Source organism: Festucalex cinctus, chromosome 14 (assembly GCF_051991245.1).
Source record: "Festucalex cinctus isolate MCC-2025b chromosome 14, RoL_Fcin_1.0, whole genome shotgun sequence".
NCBI lineage: Eukaryota > Metazoa > Chordata > Actinopteri > Syngnathiformes > Syngnathidae > Festucalex > Festucalex cinctus.
Window position 1 is genome coordinate 26471663 of NC_135424.1, and position 25875 is coordinate 26497537.

The 25875-nt window shown below is 38.8% G+C and overlaps 1 protein-coding gene across 13 annotated transcripts in view; it reads left to right on the forward strand.

Annotated features, from left to right (window-relative positions):
- aprt (adenine phosphoribosyltransferase) overlaps positions 1–25875 on the forward strand; it is a 131710-nt gene that overhangs the window by 63517 nt on the left and 42318 nt on the right. The window contains exon 5 of one of the 13 annotated variants that reach the window (XM_077494586.1): positions 17966–18202. The exons of the other annotated variants lie outside the window; for them this stretch is intronic. Within the exon in view, the coding sequence (XP_077350712.1) occupies positions 17966–18012 (47 nt within the window). The 3' untranslated portion in view covers positions 18013–18202. Of the gene's footprint in view, positions 1–17965; positions 18203–25875 lie in introns of those variants that run through there. 13 annotated transcript variants of the gene reach the window in all.

Genomic DNA, 25875 nt, shown 5'->3' on the forward strand with positions numbered 1-25875 from the left:
TTGTGGCCTTTTTCAGGGGTCATATGTTAACGAACCCCTCCTACAAAATGTATCCGACTGTCTTCAAACTTGGTATGTTTCATCTTAAGATGTTTAAGATGCAAAGTAATCGAAAGTTTTTTATTTTGTCACACGCTGTTGACATAGCAATGCATCGAATTGCACACCATATTTTGCGTTTTGATTAAACAGACAAAGCATTCCAGGTTGTACGTTTCACCTAAAGCTATGATAATTTGCAGGCAAACATAAGAGCTCAGGATGTACAAAAAAAGTCTCTTGGAGCCATATGCTAAACCAATCAGGAAGTCCACCATTTTGATTTACGTTGGGATTTGTAGCCATTTTTTGTGGCCTTTTTTAGGGGTCATATTTTAACGAACTCCTCCTACAAAATTTATCCGACTGTCTTTAAACTTGGTGTGCTTCATCTTAAGATGTTTAAGATGCAAAGTTATCGAAAGTTATTTATTTTGTCGCACGCCGTTGTCATGGCGATGCATTGTTTGCCAAGTAAAATGCTGCTTTTTTGTTTTGGTCTAAACATGTGCAAAAACTCATGAAACTTTACACACACATCAGGCTTGTCATCAGCATGAATATTTTAGAGATTTCTTATTCAATTTGCAATAAATGGTTCAATAGCGCCCTCTAGACATTTTTATGAAGCTTTTGCAAATGTTTTGTGTTTTATGATTCAGCTAGATTTGTAAAAATTGGGATACCTATCAGCCTAAGACTTACAAAAAGGTTTCTAAAGCCATATGCTGAATCAAAAAGGAAGTCTGCCATTTTGATTTACTTTGGTATTTGTAGCCATTTTTTGGGGCCTTTTATAGGGGTCATATTTTCAACAGAACTTATCAGATCGTCTTCATTCTTTGGCGTGTTTCATCTTAAGATATTTAAGATGAAAAGTTATTGAATTTTTTTATTTTGTCACACTCCTTTGCTGTAGCCATGCATTGTTTGTGAAGAAAAATGCTTTTTTGAGAGTCTAAATATGGGTGAAAACTCACAAAACTTTGCACACACACCAGACCTGTCTGGAACATGAATATTTTATTTAGAGATTTGTTGTGCAATTTGTAATAAATGGCTCAATAGCGCCCTCTAGACATTTTTATGAAGTCTTTCCGATTATATGATTCAGCTAGATGTGTGAATATTGGCAGGCATGCCGAATATATTCAAAAAGTATTCTATATAGCCATGTGCCAATCCATTTTGATTTTATTTTGTTAATTGTGCATCGTTTTTGGCCTTTCCATGAAACTTTAAAAACACAAAGCATGGCAAAAACGTTTACAATTTAGATGGTTTCCTATTTGACAGTACCCCAACATGCCAGTACCCCGACGTGCAAATACCCCAACGTGGCCCGGGTTGCGAGGGCCCTTTATAGCTGCTCGCAGCTCTAGTTAGGGCCCGAGCAGCGACCGCTGCGAGGTCCCTATTGTTTTTGTAAAAATTATTATTATTAGGGCCCGAGCAGCGACCGCTGCGAGGTCCCTATTGTTTTTGTAAAAATTATTATTATTATTATTATTATTATTCTTTATTCTCCGCAAACAATCGCGATTTTGGGTACCTAAATATTCACGAAAACTCACCGAACTTTGCACACTCCTCAGGTCCGGCGAAAAATTTGATATTATGAAGTCGTTATAACAACGCGACTCTATAGCGCCCCCTAGCATAGAAAAATAAAAACCAAGCCCGGCACGTTTGAGCTAGAGCAACGAAAATTGGCAGGCACGTGTAGCACCCCGAGACGCACAAAAACGTCTATTGGGACCATGTAGCTAAAATGTACAGGAAGTGAGCTATGAATTTTTTAATGTCCAACTTTGGCCTATTTTGGCACATTCACTGTGGTCATGCTTTTTCCCCCTATGCAAACATTTTTCATCCCATTGACTTCAAACTTGGCATTTATCATCTCAAGACCTAAGAGAACAGTTGGGCAAAAAGTCTTGCCTTTTCGAAATACTATATGACGGGGGCGGGGCATCAAATATTGCCTTTAAAATTTCATTTTTCCAGAAAGAGCAAATGCTGAATAACTCCCATGTACAAGCTCCAAAAAATCTCAAACTTCTCAGGCAACGTAGTAGTCACGGCCTGAAAACATCTATATGACAAAATTCAGTCATACATATAGCGCCACCTAGTGGTTACAATAAATGTCATACTTTACGTTTTTAGCTACTGTGCTGAGCTCGTTGAAGGGATCCAGTTGAAAATTGGTCAGAAAAGCCTTAAGATGTTGATCATGCCCCACACCGAATATTGTAACTTTTCGCCAAAGGGCGTGGCCGCTACGGTGACGCAAAGTCTGAAGATTTTTCGTGACAATAAAAGCTGCATTAACTTGACCGAGATGATCCTATCTTCTCAAAATTTCACACATTTGATGAGAGTCCAGCTCTAAAGACATCTACTAACTTACATTTCATCTAACTGATAGCGCCACCTAGTGGCAATTTTTTTTCTTACGAATTTTCTTCTACGTTTTTCTCCAAACACGTTAACTGGACCTACCTCATATTTGCTCAGAGGAGGGTTTCGGCCTTCATAATGTCACAACACGAAGTTTGTGAGTTTTCGCGAATTGCTGTAGGCGTGGCTAAGCGCTGTTCGCCAAGAAAACAACGCCAGTTTTGAGGGTCTAAACATGCACAGAAACTCCTGAAACTTGGCACACACATCTGGCCTGGTAAAATGAGCAATATTTTATTGTTGATTGTGCTATTTTTACAAAAATGACTCAATAGCGCCCCCTCGAAATTTTTAACGAAGCAGCCCCGGTTGTACGTTTAAGCAAGAACGCCGAATATTTTTAGGTGTATGAGGGAGCCCAAGACCTACAAAAAAGTCTCTTGTACCCATATGCTAAAATGAACAGGAAGTGAGCTACGAATTTTTGAATGTCCCATTTTTGACGATTTTTGCACATTCACAGGGGGCAGACTTTTGCCCACTTCTCCTACACGTTTCATCCGACTGAGTTAAGACTTGGCCTGGACCATGTCAAGACCTGAGCCAACGACAGGGGGAAAAATTTTGACTTTTCGAAATACTATATGATGAGGGCGGGGCATCAAAATTTGTGTTTCACAATGAAAAAGGATATGCTTGATAACTCCCCGGTACATGCTCCAAAAAATCCCAAACTTGACATGTATGTTTATCGTCAAGGCCTGAAGTTATCTCTATGACAACATTCAGTTATATATGCAGCGCCACCTAGCCCTTGAGGCATGAAAAAAAAATACCCCACATACGGTATTTTGTACAAAAAATGTAAACTCATTCTAAGTGTGATAACGAAGTCATTTATGAATATTCTTTTAGTTTCCACCACTCAAAATGTTCACTGGCATCAGACTTATCCAAACATATATATATTTTTATTTATTTTTGATAGCCTCTATGGACATTAAAAGCAATATCGTGAATGAAGGATATGCTTAATAACTCCACGGTACATGCTCCAAAAAAAATCCCACACTTGACATGTATGCTTATAATCAAGGCCTGAAGGTATCTCTATGACAACATTCAGTTATAAATACAGCGCCACCTAGCCCTTGAGGCTTATATAAAAAAAAATAAAAAATACCCCACATACGGTATTTTGTACAAAAAATGTACACTCATTCTAAGTGTGATAACTAAGTCATTTATGAATATTCTTTTAGTTTCCACCACTCAAATTGTTCACTGGCTTCACACCGATCCAAACGTATGTACGTTTCCATTTTGTTTTATTCATTTTTGATTGCCCCTTTGGACAATAAAAGTAACATTGTGCAATGAGTACAACGAGCGATGATGTGTATATACACTTTTACAAAAAAATACCAATCAGGGCAACTCATTGCCTAAAAATAAAGGACGCTGATTTTTGCAGGTCTTAACAATCACCAAAACCCGTTGAGCTTGATACACACACTGGCAAAAAAATATTCTACATGTAAACGTTTATTGTGCCATTTTCAAAGAAATTTTGCTTCCAATATGCCAGTACCCCAATGTGCCAGTACCCCAACGTGCAAGTACCCCAACGTGCAAGGACCCCAACGTGGCCCGGGCTGCGAGGGCCCTTTATAGCTGCTCGCAGCTCTAGTTATTATTATTATTATTAGGGCCCGAGCAGCGACCGCTGCGAGGTCCTTATTGTTTTTGTAAAAATTATTATTATTATTATTATTATTCTTCTTCTTCTTCTTCTTTATTCTCCGCAAACTATCGCGATTTTGGGTACCTAAACATTCACGAAAACTCACCGAACTTTGCACACTCCTCAGGCCCGGCGAAAAATTTGATATTATTAAGTCGTCATAACAATGCGACTCTATAGCGCACCCTAGCGTAGAAAAATAAAAACCAAGCCCGACACGTTTGAGCTCGAGCAACGAAAATTGGCAGGCACGTGTAGCACCCCGAGACGCACAAAAAAGTCTATTGGGACCATGTAGCTAAAATGTACAGGAAGTGAGCTATGAATTTTTTAATGTCCAATTTTGGCCTATTTTGGCACATTCACTGTGGTCATGCTTTTTCCCCCTTTGCAAACATTTTTCATCCAATTGACTTCAAACTTGGCATTTATCATCTCAAGACCTGAGAGAACAACTGGGCAAAACATCTTGCCTTTTTGAAATACTATATGACGGGGGCGGGGCATCAAATATTGCCTTTAAAATTTCATTTGTCCAGAAAGAGCAAATGCTTAATAACTCCCATGTTTAAGCTCCAAAAAATCTCAAACTTCTCAGGCAACGTAATAGTCACGGCCTGAAAACATCTATATGATAAAATTCAGTTATACATATAGCGCCACCTAGTGGTTACAATAAATGTCATACTTTACGTTTTTAGCTACTGTGCTGAGGTTGTTGAAGGGATCCATTTGAAAATTGGTCAGAAAAGCCTTAAGATGTTGATCATGCCCCACACCGAATATTGTAACTTTTCGCCAAAGGGCGTGGCCGCTACGGTGACGCAAAGTCTGAAGATTTTTCGTGAAAATAAAAGCTGCATTAACTTGACCGAGATGATCCTATCTTCTCAAAATTTCACACATTTGATGAGAGTCCAGCCCTAAAGACATCTACTGACTTATATTTCATCTAACTGATAGCGCCACCTAGTGGCAATTTTTTTTCTTACGAATTTTCTTCTACGTTTTTCTCCAAACACGTTAACTGGACCTACCTCATATTTGCTCAGATGAGGGTTTCGGCCTTCATGATGTCACAACACGAAGTTTGTGAGTTTTCGCGAATTGCTGTGGGTGTGGCTAAGCGCTGTTCGCCAAGAAAACAACGCCAGTTTTGAGGGTCTAAACATGCACAGAAACTCATGAAACTTGGCACACACATCTGGCCTGGTAAAATGAGCAATATTTTATTGTTGATTGTGCTATTTTTATAAAAATGACTCAATAGCGCCCCCTAGAAGTTTTTAACGAAGCAGCCCCGGTTGTACGTTTAAGCAAGAACGACGAATATTTTTAGGTCTATGAGGGAGCCCAAGACCTACAAAAAAGTCTCTTGGACCCATATGCTAAAATGAACAAGAAGTGAGTTACGAATTTTTGAATGTCCCATTTTTGACAATTTTTGCACATTCACAGGGGGCAGACTTTTGCCCACTTCTCCTACACGTTTCATCTGACTGAGTTAAGACTTGACCTGGACCATGTCAAGACCTGAGCCAACGACAGGGGGAAAAATCTTGACTTTTCGAAATACTATATGATGAAGGCGGGGCATCAAAATTTGTGTTTCGCACTGAAAAAGGATATGCTTAATAACTCCCCGGTACATGCTCCAAAAAATCCCAAACTTGACATGTATGTTTATCGTCAAGGCCTGAAGCTATCTCTATGACAACATTCAGTTATATATGCAGCGCCACCTAGCCCTTGAGGCATAAAAAAAAAAATACCCCACATACGGTATTTTGTACAAAAAATGTAAACTCATTATAAGTGTGATAACTAAGTCATTTATGAATATTCTTTTAGTTTCCACCACTCAAAATGTTCACTGGCATCAGACTTATCCAAACATATATATATTTTTATTTATTTTTGATAGCCTCTGTGGACATTAAAAGCAATATCGTGAATGAAGGATATGCATAATAACTCCACGGTACATGCTCCAAAAAAAATCCCACACTTGACATGTATGCTTATAATCAAGGCCTGAAGGTATCTCTATGACAACATTCAGTTATAAATACAGCGCCACCTAGCCCTTGAGGCATAATATATAAAAAAAAAAACACATACGGTATTTTGTACAAAAAATGTAAACTCATTCTAAGTGTGATAACTAAGTCATTTATGAATATTCTTTTAGTTTCCACCACTCAAATTGTTCACTGGCTTCACACCGATCCAAACGTATGTACGTTTCCATTTTGTTTTATTCATTTTTGATTGCCCCTTTGGACAATAAAAGTAACATTGTGCAATGAGTACAACGAGCGATGATGTATATATACACTTTTACAAAAAATACCAATCAGGGCAACTCGTTGCCTAAAAATAAATAAGGACGCTGATTTTTGCAGGTCTTAACAATCACCAAAACCCGTTGAGCTTGACACACACTGGCAAAAAAAATATTCTACATGTAAACGTTTATTATGCCATTTTCAAAGACATTTTGCTTCCAATATGCCAGTACCCCAACGTGCCAGTACCCTAACGTGCAAGTACCCCAACGTGCAAGGACCCCAACGTGGCCCGGGCTGCGAGGGCCCTTTATAGCTGCTCGCAGCTCTAGTTAGGGCCCGAGCAGCGACTGCTGCGAGGTCCCTATTGTTTTTGTAAAAATTATTCTTCTTCTTCTTCTTCTTCTTCTTCTTCTTTATTCTCCGCAAACGATCGCGATTTTGGGTACCTAAACATTCACGAAAACTCACCGAACTTTGCACACTCCTCAGGCCCGGCGAAAAATTTGATATTATTAAGTCGTCATAACAATGCGACTCGATAGCGCCCCCTAGCGTAGAAAAATAAAAACCAAGCCCGGCACGTTTGAGCTAGAGCAACAAAAATTGGCAGGCACGTGTAGCACCCCGAGACGCACAAAAAAGTCTATTGGGACCATGTAGCTAAAATGTACAGGAAGTGAGCTATGAATTTTTTAATGTCCAATTTTGGCCTATTTTGGCACATTCACTGTGGTCATGCTTTTTCCCCCTTTGCAAACATTTTTCATCCAATTGACTTCAAACTTGGCATTTATCATCTCAAGACCTGAGAGAACAACTGGGCAAAACATCTTGCCTTTTTGAAATACTATATGACGGGGGCAGGGCATCAAATATTGCCTTTAAAATTTCATTTGTCCAGAAAGAGCAAATGCTTAATAACTCCCATGTTCAAGCTCCAAAAAATCTCAAACTTCTCCGGCAATGTAATAGTCACGGCCTGAAAACATCTATATGATAAAATTCAGTTATACATATAGCGCCACCTAGTGGTAACAATAAATGTCATACTTTACGTTTTTAGCTACTGCGCTGAGCTCGTTGAAGGGATCCAGTTGAAAATTGGTCAGAAAAGCCTTAAGATGTTGATCATGCCCCACACCGAATATTGTAACTTTTCGCCAAAGGGCGTGGCCGCTACGGTGCCGCAAAGTCTAAAGATTTTTCGTGACAATAAAAGCTGCATGAACTTGACCGAGATGATCCTATCTTCTCAAAATTTCACACATTTGATGAGAGTCCAGCCCTAAAGACATCTATGAACTTATATTTCATCTTACTGATAGCGCCAACTAGTGGCAATTTTTTTTCTTACGAATTTTCTTCTACGTTTTTTCTCCAAACACGTGAACTGGACCTACCTCATATTTGCTCAGATGAGGGATTCGGCTTTCATGATGTCACAACACGAAGTTTGTGAGTTTTCGCGAATCGCTGTGGGCGTGGCTAAGCACTGTTCGCCAAGAAAACAACGCCAGTTTTGAGGGTCTAAACATGCGCAGAAACTCATGAAACTTGGCACACATATCTGGCCTGGCAAAATGAGCAATATTTTATCATGTATTGTCCTATTTTTACAAAAATGACTCAATAGCGCCCCCTAGAAATTTTTAACGAAGTAGCCCCGATTGTACGTTTAAGCAAGATCTACGAAAATTTTTAGGTGTATGAGGGAGCCAAAGACCTACAAAAAAGTCTCTTGGACCCATATGCTAAAATGAACAGGAAGTGAGCTACGAATTTTTGAATGTCCCATTTTTGACGATTTTTGCACATTCACAGGGTGCAGACTTTTGCCCACTTCTCCTACACGTTTCATCTGACTGAGTTAAGACTTGACCTGGACCATGTCAAGACCTGAGCCAACGACAGGGGGAAAAATCTTGACTTTTCGAAATACTATATGATGAAGGCGGGGCATCAAATTTTGTGTTTCGCACTGAAAAAGGATATGCTTCATAACTCCCCGGTACATGCTCCAAAAAATCCCAAACTTGACATGTATGTTTATCGTCAAGGCCTGAAGCTATCTCAATGACAACATTCAGTTATATGTGCAGCGTCACCTAGCCCTTGAGGCATAAAAAAAAAATACCCCACATACGGTATTTTGTACAAAAAATGTAAACTCATTCTAAGTGTGATAACTAAGTCATTTATGAATATTCTTTTAGTTTCCACCACTCAAAATGTTCACTGGCATCAGACTTATCCAAACATATATATATTTTTATTTATTTTTGATAGCCTCTGTGGACATTAAAAGCAATATCGTGAATGAAGGATATGCTTAATAACTCCACGGTACATGCTCCAAAAAAAATCCCACACTTTACATGTATGCTTATAATCAAGGCCTGAAGGTATCTCGATGACAACATTCAGTTATAAATACAGCGCCACCTAGCCCTTGAGGCTTATAAAAAAAAAAAAAAACACATACGGTATTTTGTACAAAAAATGTAAACTCATTCTAAGTGTTATAACTAAGTCATTTATGAATATTCTTTTAGTTTCCACCACTCAAATTGTTCACTGGCTTCACACCGATCCAAACGTATGTACGTTTCCATTTTGTTTTATTCATTTTTGATTGCCCCTTTGGACAATAAAAGTAACATTGTGCAATGAGTACAACGAGCGATGATGTATATATACACTTTTACAAAAAATACCAATCAGGGAAACTCATTGCCTAAAAATAAATAAGGACGCTGATTTTTGCAGGTCTTAACAATCACCAAAACCCGTTGAGCTTGACAGACACTGGCAAAAAAAATATTCTACATGTAAACGTTTATTATGCCATTTTCAAAGAAATTTTGCTTCCAATATGCCTGTACCCCAACGTGCCAGTACCCTAACGTGCAAGTACCCCAACGTGGCCCGGGCTGCGAGGGTCCTTTATAGCTGCTCGCAGCTCTAGTTATTATTATTCTTCTTTATTCTCCGCAAACAATCGCGATTTTGGGTACCTAAACATTCACGAAAACTCACCGAACTTTGCACATTCCTCAGGCCCGGCGAAAAATTTGATATTATTAAGTCGAGATAACAATGCGACTCGATAGCGCCCCCTAGCGTAGAAAAATAAAAACCAAGCCCGGCACGTTTGAGCTAGAGCAACAAAAATTGGCAGGCACGTGTAGCACCCCGAGACGCACAAAAAGGTCTATTGGGACCATGTAGCTAAAATGTACAGGAAGTGAGCTATGAATTTTTTAATGTCCAATTTTGGCCTATTTTGGCACATTTACTGTGGTCATGCTTTTTCCCCCTTTGCAAACATTTTCATCCAATTGACTTCAAACTTGGCATATATCATCTCAAGACCTGAGAGAACAACTGGGCAAAACATCTTGCCTTTTTGAAATACTATATGATGGGGGCGGGGCATCAAATATTGCCTTTAAAATTTCATTTGTCCAGAAAGAGCAAATGCTTAATAACTCCCATGTTCAAGCTCCAAAAAATCTCAAACTTCTCAGGCAACGTAATAGTCACGGCCTGAAAACATCTATATGATAAAATTCAGTTATACATATAGCGCCAGCTAGTGGTTACAATAAATGTCATACTTTACGTTTTTAGCTACTGTGCTGAGCTTTTTGAAGGGATCCATTTGAAAATTGGTCAGAAAAGCCTTAAGATGTTGATCATGCCCCACACCGAATATTGTAACTTTTCGCCAAAGGGCGTGGCCGCTACGGTGACGCAAAGTCTGAAGATTTTTCGTGAAAATAAAAGCTGCATTAACTTGACCGAGATGATCCTATCTTCTCAAAATTTCACACATTTGATGAGAGTCCAGCCCTAAAGACATCTACTGACTTATATTTCATCTAACTGATAGCGCCACCTAGTGGCAATTTTTTTTCTTACGAATTTTCTTCTACGTTCTTCTCCAAACACGTTAACTGGACCTACCTCATATTTGCTCAGATGAGGGTTTCGGCCTTCATGATGTCACAACACGAAGTTTGTGAGTTTTCGCGAATTGCTGTGGGCGTGGCTAAGCGCTGTTCGCCAAGAAAACAACGCCAGTTTTGAGGGTCTAAACATGCACAGAAACTCCTGAAACTTGGCACACACATCTGGCCTGGTAAAATGAGCAATATTTTATTGTTGATTGTGCTATTTTTACAAAAATGACTCAATAGCGCCCCCTCGAAATTTTTAACGAAGCAGCCCCGGTTGTACGTTTAAGAAAGAACGACGAATATTTTCAGGTGTATGAGGGAGCCCAAGACCTACAAAAAAAGTCTCTTGTACCCATATGCTAAAATGAACAGGAAGTGAGCTACGAATTTTTGAATGTCCCATTTTTGACGTTTTTTGCACATTCACAGGGGTCAGACTTTTGCCCACCTCTCCTACACGTTTCATCCGACTGAGTTAAGACTTGGCCTGGACCATGTCAAGACCTGAGCCAACGACAGGGGGAAAAATTTTGACTTTTCGAAAATACTATATGATGAGGGCGGGGCATCAAATTTTGTGTTTCGCAATGAAAAAGGATATGCTTGATAACTCCCCGGTACATGCTCCAAAAAATCCCAAACTTGACATGTATGTTTATCGTCAAGGCCTGAAGTTATCTCTATGACAACGTTCAGTTATATATGCAGCGCCACCTAGCCCTTGAGGCATGAAAAAAAAATACCCCACATACGGTATTTTGTACAAAAAATGTAAACTCATTCTAAGTGTGATAACGAAGTCATTTATGAATATTCTTTTAGTTTCCACCACTCAAAATGTTCACTGGCATCAGACTTATCCAAACATATATATATTTTTATTTATTTTTGATAGCCTCTATGGACATTAAAAGCAATATCGTGAATGAAGGATATGCTTAATAACTCCACGGTACATGCTCCAAAAAAAATCCCACACTTGACATGTATGCTTATAATCAAGGCCTGAAGGTATCTCTATGACAACATTCAGTTATAAATACAGCGCCACCTAGCCGTTGAGGCTTATATAAAAAAAATTAAAAAAATACCCCACATACGGTATTTTGTACAAAAAATGTACACTCATTCTAAGTGTGATAACTAAGGCATTTATGAATATTCTTTGTTTCCACCACTCAAATTGTTCACTGGCTTCACACCGATCCAAACGTATGTACGTTTCCATTTTGTTTTATTCATTTTTGATTGCCCCTTTGGACAATAAAAGTAAACATTGTGCAATGAGTACAACGAGCGATGATGTGTATATACACTTTTACAAAAAAATACCAATCAGGGCAACTCATTGCCTAAAAATAAATAAGGACGCTGATTTTTGCAGGTCTTAACAATCACCAAAATCCGTTGAGCTTGACAGACACTGGCAAAAAAAATATTCTACATGTAAACGTTTATTATGCCATTTTCAAAGAAATTTTGCTTCCAATATGCCAGTACCCCAACGTGCAAGTACCCCAACGTGCAAGGACCCCAACGTGGCCCGGGCTGCGAGGGCCCTTTATAGCTGCTCGCAGCTCTAGTTATTATTATTCTTTATTCTCCGCAAACAATCGCGATTTTGGGTACCTAAATATTCACGAAAACTCACCGAACTTTGCACACTCCTCAGGTCCGGCGAAAAATTTGATATTATGAAGTCGTTATAACAACGCGACTCTATAGCGCCCCCTAGCATAGAAAAATAAAAACCAAGCCCGGCACGTTTGAGCTAGAGCAACGAAAATTGGCAGGCACGTGTAGCACCCCGAGACGCACAAAAAAGTCTATTGGGACCATGTAGCTAAAATGTACAGGAAGTGAGCTATGAATTTTTTAATGTCCAACTTTGGCCTATTTTGGCACATTCACTGTGGTCATGCTTTTTCCCCCTATGCAAACATTTTTCATCCCATTGACTTCAAACTTGGCATTTATCATCTCAAGACCTAAGAGAACAGTTGGGCAAAAAGTCTTGCCTTTTCGAAATACTATATGACGGGGGCGGGGCATCAAATATTGCCTTTAAAATTTCATTTTTCCAGAAAGAGCAAATGCTGAATAACTCCCATGTTCAAGCTCCAAAAAATCTCAAACTTCTCAGGCAACGTAATAGTCATGGCCTGAAAACATCTATATGACAAAATTCAGTTATACATATAGCGCCACCTAGTGGTTACAATAAATGTCATACTTTACGTTTTTAGCTACTGTGCTGAGCTCGTTGAAGGGATCCAGTTGAAAATTGGTCAGAAAAGCCTTAAGATGTTGATGATGCCCCACACCGAACATTGTAACTTTTCGCCAAAGGGCGTGGCCGCTACGGTGACGCAAAGTCTGAAGATTTTTCGTGACAATAAAAGCTGCATTAACTTGACCGAGATGATCCTATCTTCTCAAAATTTCACACATTTGATGAGAGTCCAGCTCTAAAGACATCTACGAACTTACATTTCATCTAACTGATAGCGCCACCTAGTGGCAATTTTTTTTCTTACGAATTTTCTTCTACGTTTTTCTCCAAACACGTTAACTGGACCTAGCTCATATTTGCTCAGAGGAGGGTTTCTGCCTTCATGATGTCACAACACGAAGTTTGTGAGTTTTCGTGAATTGCTGTAGGCGTGGCTAAGCGCTGTTCGCCAAGAAAACAACGCCAGTTTTGAGGGTCTAAACATGCACAGAAACTCCTGAAACTTGGCACACACATCTGGCCTGGTAAAATGAGCAATATTTTATTGTTGATTGTGCTATTTTTACAAAAATGACTCAATAGCGCCCCCTCGAAATTTTTAACGAAGCAGCCCCGGTTGTACGTTTAAGCAAGAACGCCGAATATTTTTAGGTGTATGAGGGAGCCCAAGACCTACAAAAAAGTCTCTTGTACCCATATGCTAAAATGAACAGAAGTGAGCTACGAATTTTTGAATGTCCCATTTTTGACGATTTTTGCACATTCACAGGGGGCAGACTTTTGCCCACTTCTCCTACACGTTTCATCCGACTGAGTTAAGACTTGGCCTGGACCATGTCAAGACCTGAGCCAACGACAGGGGGAAAAATTTTGACTTTTCGAAATACTATATGATGAGGGCGGGGCATCAAAATTTGTGTTTCACAATGAAAAAGGATATGCTTGATAACTCCCCGGTACATGCTCCAAAAAATCCCAAACTTGACATGTATGTTTATCGTCAAGGCCTGAAGTTATCTCTATGACAACATTCAGTTATATATGCAGCGCCACCTAGCCCTTGAGGCATGAAAAAAAAATACCCCACATACGGTATTTTGTACAAAAAATGTAAACTCATTCTAAGTGTGATAACGAAGTCATTTATGAATATTCTTTTAGTTTCCACCACTCAAAATGTTCACTGGCATCAGACTTATCCAAACATATATATATTTTTATTTATTTTTGATAGCCTCTGTGGACATTAAAAATAATATCGTGAATGAAGAATATGCTTAATAAATCCACGGTACATGCTCCAAAAAAAATTCCACACTTGACATGTATGCTTATAATCAAGGCCTGAAGGTATCTCTATGACAACATTCAGTTATAAATACAGCGCCACCTAGCCCTTGAGGCTTATATAAAAAAAAAAACCCACATACGGTATTTTGTACAAAAAAATGTAAACTCATTCTAAGTGTGATGACTAAGTCATTTATGAATATTCTTTTAGTTTCCACCACTCAAATTGTTCACTGGCTTCACACCGATCCAAACGTATGTACGTTTCCATTTTGTTTTATTCATTTTTGATTGCCCCTTTGGACAATAAAAGTAACATTGTGCAATGAGTACAACGAGCGATGATGTATATATACACTTTTACAAAAAATACCAATCAGGGCAACTCATTGCCTAAAAATAAAAAGGGATGCTGATTTTTGCAGGTCTTAACAATCACCAAAACCCGTTGAGCTTGACACACACTGGCAAAAAAAATATTCTACATGTAAACGTTTATTATGCCATTTTCAAAGAAATTTTGCTTCCAATATGCCAGTACCCCAACGTGCCAGTACCCCAACGTGCAAGTACCCCAACGTGCAAGGACTCCAACGTGGCCCGGGCTGCGAGGGCCCTTTATAGCTGCTCGCAGCTCTAGTTATTCTTCTTCTTCTTTATTCTCCGCAAACAATCGCGATTTTGGGTACCTAAATATTCACGAAAACTCACCAAACTTTGCACACTCCTCAGGTCCGGCGAAAAATTTGATATTATGAAGTCGTTATAACAACGCGACTCTATAGCGCCCCCTAGCGTAGAAAAATAAAAACCAAGCCCGACACGTTTGAGCTAGAGCAACGAAAATTGGCAGGCACGTGTAGCACCCCGAGACGCACAAAAAAGTCTATTGGCACCATGTAGCTAAAATGTACAGGAAGTGAGCTATGAATTTTTTAATGTCCAATTTTGGCCTATTTTGGCACATTCACTGTGGTCATGCTTTTTCCCCCTTTGCAAACATTTTTCATCCAATTGACTTCAAACTTGGCATTTATCATCTCAAGACCTAAGAGAACAGCTGGGCAAAACATCTTGCCTTTTCGAAATACTATACGACGGGGGCGGAGCATCAAATATTGCCTTTAAAATTTCATTTGTCCAGAAAGAGCAAATGCTTAATAACTCCCATGTTCAAGCTCCAAAAAATCTCAAACTTCTCAGGCAACGTAATAGTCACAGCCTGAAAACATCTATATGACAAAATTCAGTTATACATATAGCGCCACCTAGTGGTTACAATAAATGTCATACTTTACGTTTTTAGCTACTGTGCTGAGCTTGTTGAAGGGATCCATTTGAAAATTGGTCAGAAAAGCCTTAAGATGTTGATCATGCCCCACACCGAATATTGTAACTTTTCGTCAAAGGGCGTGGCCGCTACGGTGACGCAAAATCTGAAGATTTTTCGTGAAAATAAAAGCTGCATTAACTTGACCGAGATGATCCTATCTTCTCAAAATTTCACACATTTGATGAGAGTCCAGCTCTAAAGACATCTACTCACTTACATTTCATCTAACTGATAGCGCCACCTAGTGGCAATTTTTTTTCTTACGAATTTTCTTCTACGTTTTTCTCCAAACACGTTAACTGGACCTACCTCATATTTGCTCAGAGGAGGGTTTCGGCCTTCATGATGTCACAACACGAAGTTTGTGAGTTTTCGTGAATTACTGTAGCCGTGGCTAAGCGCTGTTCGCCAAGAAAACAACGCCAGTTTTGAGGGTCTAAACATGCACAGAAACTCCTGAAACTTGGCACACACATCTGGCCTGGTAAAATGAGCAATATTTTATTGTTGATTGTGCTATTTTTACAAAAATGACTCAATAGCGCCCCCTCGAAATTTTTAACGAAGCAGCCCCGGTTGTACGTTTAAGCAAGAACGCCGAATATTTTTAGGTGTATGAGGGAGCCCAAGACCTACAAAAAAGTCTCTTGTACCCATATGCTAAAATGAACAGGAAGTGAGCTACGAATTTTTGAATGTCCCATTTTTGACGATTTTTGCACATTCACAGGGGGCAGACTTTTGCCCACTTCTCCTACACGTTTCATCCGACTGAGTTAAGACTTGGCCTGGACCATGTCAAGACCTGAGCCAACGACAGGGGGAAAAATTTTGACTTTTCGAAATACTATATGATGAGGGCGGGGCATCAAAATTTGTGTTTCACAATGAAAAAGGATATGCTTGATAACTCCCCGGTACATGCTCCAAAAAATCCCAAACTTGACATGTATGTTTATCGTCAAGGCCTGAAGTTATCTCTATGACAACATTCAGTTATATATGCAGCGCCACCTAGCCATTGAGGCATGAAAAAAAAATACCCCACATACGGTATTTTGTACAAAAAATGTACACTCATTCTAAGTGTGATAACTAAGTCATTTATGAATATTTTTTTAGTTTCCACCACTCAAAATGTTCACTGGCATCAGACTTATCCAAACATATATATATTTAGGGCCTGAGCAGCGACCGCTGCGAGGTCCCTATTGTTTTTGTAAAAATTATTATTATTATTATTATTATTATTATTATTATTATTCTTTATTCTCCGCAAACAATCGCGATTTTGGGGACCTAAATATTCACGAAAACTCACCGAACTTTGCACACTCCTCAGGTCCGGCGAAAAATTTGATATTATGAAGTCGTTATAACAACGCGACTCTATAGCGCCCCCTAGCATAGAAAAATAAAAACCAAGCCCGGCACGTTTGAGCTAGAGCAACGAAAATTGGCAGGCACGTGTAGCACCCCGAGACGCACAAAAAAGTCTATTGGGACCATGTAGCTAAAATGTACAGGAAGTGAGCTATGAATTTTTTAATGTCGAATTTTGGCCTATTTTGGCACATTCACTGTGTTCATGCTTTTTCCCCCTATGCAAACATTTTTCATCCCATTGACTTCAAACTTGGTATTTATCATCTCAAGACCTAAGAGAACAGCTGGGCAAAAAGTCTTGCCTTTTCGAAATACTATATGACGGGGGCGGGGCATCAAATATTGCCTTTAAAATTTCATTTGTCCAGAAAGAGCAAATGCTGAATAACTCCCATGTACAAGCTCCAAAAAATCTCAAACTTCTCAGGCAACGTAATAGTCACGGCCTGAAAACATCTATATGACAAAATTCAGTTATACATATAGCGCCACCTAGTGGTTACAATAAATGTCATACTTTACGTTTTTAGCTACTGTGCTGAGCTCGTTGAAGGGATCCAGTTGAAAATTGGTCAGAAAAGCCTTAAGATATTGATGATGCCTCACACCGAATATTGTAACTTTTCGCCAAAGGGCGTGGCCGCTACGGTGACGCAAAGTCTGAAGATTTTTCGTGACAATAAAAGCTGCATTAACTTGACCGAGATGATCCTATCTTCTCAAAATTTCACACATTTGATGAGAGTCCAGCTCTAAAGACATCTACTAACTTACATTTCATCTAACTGATAGCGCCACCTAGTGGCAATTTTTTTTCTTACGAATTTTCTTCTACATTTTTCCCCAAACACGTTAACTGGACCTACCTCATATTTGCTCAGATGAGGGTTTCGGCCTTCATGATGTCACAACACGAAGTTTGTGAGTTTTCGCGAATTGCTGTGGGCGTGGCTAAGCGCTGTTCGCCAAGAAAACAACGCCAGTTTTGAGGGTCTAAACATGCACAGAAACTCCTGAAACTTGGCACACACATCTGGCCTGGTAAAATGAGCAATATTTTATTGTTGATTGTGCTATTTTTACAAAAATGACTCAATAGCGCCCCCTCGAAATTTTTAACGAAGCAGCCCCGGTTGTACGTTTAAGCAAGAACGACGAATATTTTCAGGTGTATGAGGGAGCCCAAGACCTACAAAAAAGTCTCTTGTACCCATATGCTAAAATGAACAGGAAGTGAGCTACGAATTTTTGAATGTCCCATTTTTGACGATTTTTGCACATTCACAGGGGGCAGACTTTTGCCCACTTCTTCTCCACGTTTCATCCGACTGTGAAGACTTGGCCTGGACAATGTCAAGACCTGAGCCAACGACAGGGGGGAAAATCTTGACTTTTCTAAATACTATATGATGAGGGCGTGGCATCAAAATTTGTGTTTCGCAATGAAAAAGGATATGCTTGATAACTCCCCGGTACATGCTCCAAAAAATCCCAAACTTGACATGTATGCTTATAATCAAGGCCTGAAGTTATCTCTATGACAACATTCAGTTATATATGCAGCGCCACCTAGCCCTTGAGGCATAAAAAAAAAATACCCCACATACGGTATTTTGTACAAAAAATGTAAACTCATTCTAAGTGTGATAACTCAGTCATTTATGAATATTCTTTTAGTTTCCACCACTCAAAATGTTCACTGGCATCAGACTTATCCAAACATATATATATTTTTATTTATTTTTGATAGCCTCTGTGGACATTAAAAGCAATATCGTGAATGAAGGATATGCTTAATAACTCACCGATACATGCTCCAAAAAAAATCCCACACTTGACATGTATGCTTATAATCAAGGCCTGAAGGTATCTCTATGACAACATTCAGTTATAAATACAGCGCCATCTAGCCCTTGAGGCATATTATATAAATAAATAAAAAAAACACATACGGTATTTTGTACAAAAAATGTAAACTCATTCTAAGTGTCATAACTAAGTCATTTATGAATATTCTTTTAGTTTCCACCACTCAAATTGTTCACTGGCTTCACACCGATCCAAACGTATGTACGTTTCCATTTTGTTTTATTCATTTTTGATTGCCCCTTTGGACAATAAAAGTAACATTGTGCAATGAGTACAACGAGCGATGATGTCTATATACACTTTTACAAAAAATACCAATCAGGGCAACTCATTGCCTAAAAATAAAAGAGGACGCTGATTTTTGCAGGTCTTAACAATCACCAAAACCCGTTGAGCTTGACACAGACTGGCAAAAAAAAAATTCTACCTGTAAACGTTTATTATGCCATTTTCAAAGAAATTTTGCTTCCAATATGCCAGTACCCCAACGTGCCAGTACCCCAACGTGCAAGTACCCCAACGTGCAAGGACCCCAACGTGGCCCGGGCTGCGAGGGCCCTTTATAGCTGCTCGCAGCTCTAGTTTTATTTATTTTTGATAGCCTCTATGGACATTAAAAGCAATATCGTGAATGAAGGATATGCTTAATAACTCCACGGTACATGCTCCAAAAAAAAATCCCACACTTGACATGTATGCTTATAATCAAGGCCTGAAGGTATCTCTATGACAACATTCAGTTATAAATACAGCGCCACCTAGCCCTTGAGGCTTATATAAAAAAAAATAAAAAATACCCCACATACGGTATTTTGTACAAAAAATGTACACTCATTCTAAGTGTGATAACTAAGTCATTTATGAATATTCTTTTAGTTTCCACCACTCAAATTGTTCACTGGCTTCACACCGATCCAAACGTATGTACGTTTCCATTTTGTTTTATTCATTTTTGATTGCCCCTTTGGACAATAAAAGTAACATTGTGCAATGAGTACAACGAGCGATGATGTGTATATACACTTTTACAAAAAAATACCAATCAGGGCAACTCATTGCCTAAAAATAAAAAAGGACGCTGATTTTTGCAGGTCTTAACAATCACCAAAACCCGTTGAGCTTGACACACACACTGGCAAAAAAATATTCTACATGTAAACGTTTATTATGCCATTTTCAAAGAAATTTTGCTTCCAATATGCCAGTACCCCAACGTGCCAGTACCCCAACGTGCCAGTACCCCAACGTGCAAGTACCCCAACGTGCAAGGACCCCAACGTGGCCCGGGCTGCGAGGGCCCTTTATAGCTGCTCGCAGCTCTAGTTCTTCTTCTTCTTCTTCTTCTTTATTCTCCGCAAACGATCACGATTTTGGGTACCTAAACATTCACGAAAACTCACCAAACTTTGCACACTCCTCAGGCCCGGCGAAAAATTTGATATTATGAAGTCGTCATAACAACGCGACTCTATAGCGCCCCCTAGCATAGAAAAATAAAAACCAAGCCCGGCACGTTTGAGCTAGAGCAACAAAAATTGGCAGGCACGTGTAGCACCCCGAGACGCACAAAAAAGTCTATTGGGACCATGTAGCTAGAATGTACAGGAAATGAGCTATGAATTTTTTTATGTCCAATTTTGGCCTATTTTGGCACATTCACTGTGGTCATGCTTTTTCCCCCTTTGCAAACATTTTTCATCCAATTGACTTCAAACTTGGCATTTATCATCTCAAGACCTGAGAGAACAACTGGGCAAAAAGTCTTGCCTTTTCGAAATACTATATGATGGGGGCGGGGCATCAAATACTGCCTTTAAAATTTCATTTGTCCAGAAAGAGCAAATGCTTAATAACTCCCATGTTCAAGCTCCAAAAAATCTCAAACTTCTCAGGCAATGTAATAGTCACGGCCTGAAAACATCTATATGATAAAATTCAGTTATACATATAGCGCCACCTAGTGGTTACAATAAATGTCATACTTTACGTTTTTAGCTACTGTGCTGAGCTCGTTGAAGGGATCCAGTTGAAAATTGGTCAGAAAAGCCTTAAGATGTTGATGATGCCCCACACCGAATATTGTAACTTTTCGCCAAAGGGCGTGGCCGCTACGGTGACGCAAAGTCTGAAGATTTTTCGTGACAATAAAAGCTGCATTAACTTGACCGAGATGATCCTATCTTCTCAAAATTTCACACATTTGATGAGAGTCCAGCTCTAAAGACATCTACTAACTTACATTTCATCTAAATGATAGCGCCACCTAGTGGCAATTTTTTTTCTTACAAATTTTCTTCTACGTTTTTCTCCAAACACGTTAACTGGACCTACCTCATATTTGCTCAGATGAGGGTTTCGGCCTTCATGATGTCACAACACGAAGTTTGTGAGTTTTCGCGAATCGCTGTGGGCGTGGCTAAGCACTGTTCGCCAAGAAAAACAACGCCAGTTTTGAGGGTCTAAACATGCGCAGAAACTCCTGAAACTTGGCACACACATCTGGCCTGGCAAAATGAGCAATATTTTATCATGTATTGTCCTATTTTTACAAAAATGACTCAATAGCGCCCCCTAGAAATTTTTAACGAAGTAGCCCCGATTGTACGTTTAAGCAAGATCTCCGAAAATTTTTAGGTGTATGAGGGAGCCAAAGACCTACAAAAAAAGTCTCTTGGACCCATATGCTAAAATGAACAGGAAGTGAGGTACGAATTTTTGAATGTCCCATTTTTGACGATTTTTGCACATTCACAGGGGGCAGACTTTTGCCCACTTCTCCTACACGTTTCATCTGACTGAGTTAAGACTTGACCTGGACCATGTCAAGACCTGAGCCAACGATAGGGGGAAAAATCTTGACTTTTCGAAATACTATATGATGAAGGCGGGGCATCAAAATTTGTGTTTCGCACTGAAAAAGGATATGCTTAATAACTCCCCGGTACATGCTCCAAAAAATCCCAAACTTGACATGTATGTTTATCGTCAAGGCCTGAAGCTATCTCTATGACAACATTCAGTTATATATGCAGCGTCACCGAGCCCTTGAGGCATAAAAAAAAAATACCCCACATACGGTATTTTGTACAAAAAATTTAAACTTATTCTAAGTGTGATAACTAAGTCATTTATGAATATTCTTTTAGTTGCCACCACTCAAAATGTTCACTGGCATCAGACTTATCCAAACATATATATATTTTTATTTATTTTTGAAAGCCTCTGTGGACATTAAAAGCAATATCGTGAATGAAGGATATGCATAATAACTCCACGGTACATGCTCCAAAAAAAATCCCACACTTGACTTATAATCACACTTGCTTATAATCAAGGCCTGAAGGTATCTCTATGACAACATTCAGTTATAAATACAGCGCAACCTAGCCCTTGAGGCATAATATATAAAAAAAAAAAAACACACATACGGTATTTTGTATAAAAAATGTAAACTCATTTTAAGTGTGATAACTAAGTCATTTATGAATATTCTTTTCGTTTCCACCACTCAAATTGTTCACTGGCTTCACACCGATCCAAACGTATGTACGTTTCCATTTTGTTTTATTCATTTTTGATTGCCCCTTTGGACAATAAAAGTAACATTGTGCAATGAGTACAACGAGCGATGATGTATATATACACTTTTACAAAAAATACCAATCAGGGCAACTCATTGCCTAAAAATAAATAAGGACGCTGATTTTTGCAGGTCTTAACAATCACCAAAACCCGTTGAGCTTGACACATACTGGCAAAAAAAATATTCTACATGTAAACGTTTATTATGCCATTTTCAAAGAAATTTTGCTTCCAATATGCCAGTACCCCAACGTGCCAGGACCCCAACGTGGCCCGGGCTGCGAGGGCCCTTTATAGCTGCTCGCAGCTCTAGTCTTCTTTTTCTTTTTCTTCTTTTTCTTCTTTTTCTTCTTCTTCTTCTTCTTCTTTTTCTTCTTCTTTTTCTTTTTCTTCTTCTTTTTCTTCTTCTTCTTCTTCTTCTTTTTCTTCTTCTTTTTCTTTTTCTTCTTCTTCTTTTTCTTCTTCTTTTTCTTCTTCTTCTTCTTCTTCTTCGCAAACGATCGCATTTTTGAGGACCTAAACATTTACGAAAACTCACCAAACTTTGCAGTCTCTTCGGGCCCGGCGAAAAATTTGATGTTATGTAGTTGTCATAACGCGACTCAATAGCGCCCCCTAGCGTAGAAAAATAAAAAACAATCCCGGCCCGTTTGACCTAGAGCTACGAAAATTGGCAGGCACGTGTAGCACCCCGAGACGCACAAAAAAGTCAGCGGAAGCCATTTCCTAAAATGTACAGGAAGTGAGCTATGAATTTTTGAATGTCCAATTTTGGCCCATTTTGGCACATTCACTGTGGTTATGCTTTTCCCCCCTTTGCAAACATTTTTCATCCAGTTGACTTCAAACTTGCCATGTATCATCTCAAGACCTGAGACAACAACTGGGCAAAATATCTTGACTATTCAAAATACTATATGACGGGGGCGGGGCATCAAAAATTGCCTTTCAAACTTCATTTGTCCAGAAAGACAAAATGCTGAATAACTCCCATGTACAAGCTCCAAAAAATCTCAAACATTTCATGCAACTTAAAAGTCACGGCCTGAAAACATCTATAGAATAAAATTCAGTTATACATTTAGCGCCACCTGGTGGTGACAATAAATGGCATACTTTACGTTTTTAGCTACTGTGCCGAGCTCGTTGAAGGGATCCAGTTGAAAATTGGTCAGAAAAGCCTTAAGTTGTTGATCATGCCCCACACCGAATATTGTAACTTTTCGCTAAAGGGTGTGGCCGTTACGGTGCCGCAAAGTCTGAAGATTTCTCGTGACAACAAAAGCTGCATTAACTTGACCCAGATGATCCTATCTTCTCAAAATTTCACACATTTGATGAGAGTCCAGGCCTTAAGACATCTACGAACTTATATTTCATCTTACTTATAGTGCCACCAAGTGGAAAATTTTTTTCTTACGAATTGTCTTTAATGTTTTTCTCCAAACACATGAAGTGGACCTACCTCATATTTGCTCAGAAGAGTGTTTCGGCCTTCATGATGTTACAACACGAAGTTTGTGAGTTTTCGCGAAACGCTGTGGGCGTGGCTAAGCACTGTTCGCCAAGAAACGCTGATTTTGAGGGTCTAAACATACACAGAAACTCATGAAACTTGGCACACACATCTGGCCTGGTAAAATGAGTAATATTTTATCATGTATTGTGCTATTTTTACAAAAATGACTCAATAGCGCCCCCTAGAAATTCTTATCTAAGCAGCCCTGCTTGTACGTTTAAGCAAGATCTTTGGAAATTTTTAGGTGTATGAGGGAGCCCAAGACCAACAAAAAAGTCTCTTGGACCCATGTGCTAAAATGAACAGGAAGCGAGCTACGAATTTTTGAATGTCCCATTTTTTAGGATTTTAGCACATTTACAGGGAGCATACTTTTGCCCACTTCGCCTACACGTTTCATCCGACTGACTTCAGACTTTACCTGGACCATGTCAAGACCTGAGCCAACGACAGTGGGAAAAATCTTGACTTTTCGGAATACTATATGATGAGGGCGGAGCATCAAATTTTGTGTTTCGCAATGAAAAAGGATATGCTTAATAACGCCCCGGTACATGCTCCAAAAAATCCCAAACTTGACCTGTATTTTTATAGTCGAGGCCTGAAGGTATATCTATGACAATATTCAGTTATATATGCAGCGCCACCTAGCCCTTGAGGCAGGAAAAAAAAAATACCCCACTTACGGTATTTTTACAAAAATTGTTAACTCATTCTAAGTGTGATAACTAAGTCATTTATGAATATTCTTTTACTTTCCACCACTCAAAATGTTCACTGGCATCAAACCTATCCAAACATATGTATTTTTTTTTATTTAGTGTTATTTATTTTTGATAGCCTCTATGGACATTAAAAGTAATATCGTGAATGAAGGATATGCTTAAAAACTCTCCGGTACATGCTCCAAAAAATCCCAAACTTGACATGTATGTTCATAGTCAAGGCCTGAAGCTATCTCTATGACAACATTCAGTTATATATGCAGTGCCACCTAGCCCTTGAGGCATGAAAAAAAAATACCCCACTTACGATATTTTTACAAAAAATGTAAACTCATTCTAAGTGTTATATGAATTTTCTTTTACTTTCCACCACTCAAAATGTTCACTGGCATCAGACCTAACCAAACATACATATTTTTGTTATTTAGTTTTATTGATTTTTGATAGCCTCTTTGGACATTAAAAGCAATATTGTGAATGAAGGATATGCTTAATAACTCCCCGGTACATGCTCCAAAAAATCCCATACTTGAAATGTATATTTATAGTCTATTATTGACAAAATTCAGTTATAAATATAGCGCCACCTAGTCTTTGAGGCAAAAAAAAAAAAATCCTCACTTACGGTATTTTTACAAAAATTGTAACCTCATTGTAAGTGTGATAACTAAGTCATTTATGAATATTCTTTTACTTTCCACCACTCACTATGTTCACTGGCATCAGACCGATCCAAACATATGTACTTTTTTTATTTAGTTTCATTTTTTTTTGATCGGCTCAATAAAAGCAACATTGTGCAATGAGTACGAGCGATGATGTATGTGTATATGTACTTTTGCAAAAAAATACCAATCAGGGCAACTCATTGCCTAAAAAAAAAAAAAAAAAAAAAAGACACTGATTTTTGCAGATCTTAACAATCACCAAAACCCATTGAGCTTGACACACTCATCACACCTGGAAAAAAAAAATCCACGTAATGGTTTATCATGCCAATTTCAAAGAAATTCTGCTTCCAATGTGCCAGTACCCCAACGTGGCCCGGGCTGCGAGGGCCCTTTATAGCTGCTCGCAGCTCTAGTTTTTTTTTTAAATTAAAAGAAAATTGGGAATGATCTGAAGAGTTTAAAATTTGAATGGTTTTAATTGATCAAGAAATGTGGAAGTTGAAGTTAAGCCATAATCAACAAACTGAAAATATGTTACTGTCTCTTTAACAAATATGCGCATCCACGCACACACATTTCGTTATTACCAGGTGGGCGAACGTTTAGCTTCAATTGAGTTCTATGAAAAAGCGCACACCTCGAACAAAAGGCTCTCACGACTCAACGGTTTAAGATACAGATTTCCGAAATGCCCCGTTAGAACGGCAAGGGTTTGGGGAACGCAAACATGTTCTCATTTTTTTTTATATTGGATGAAAAATGACCGAATTAGAGCAGATTGAAAACGTGTGACTTTAAAAAAAAAAAATGACAAAAAAAAGGCGGCCAAAA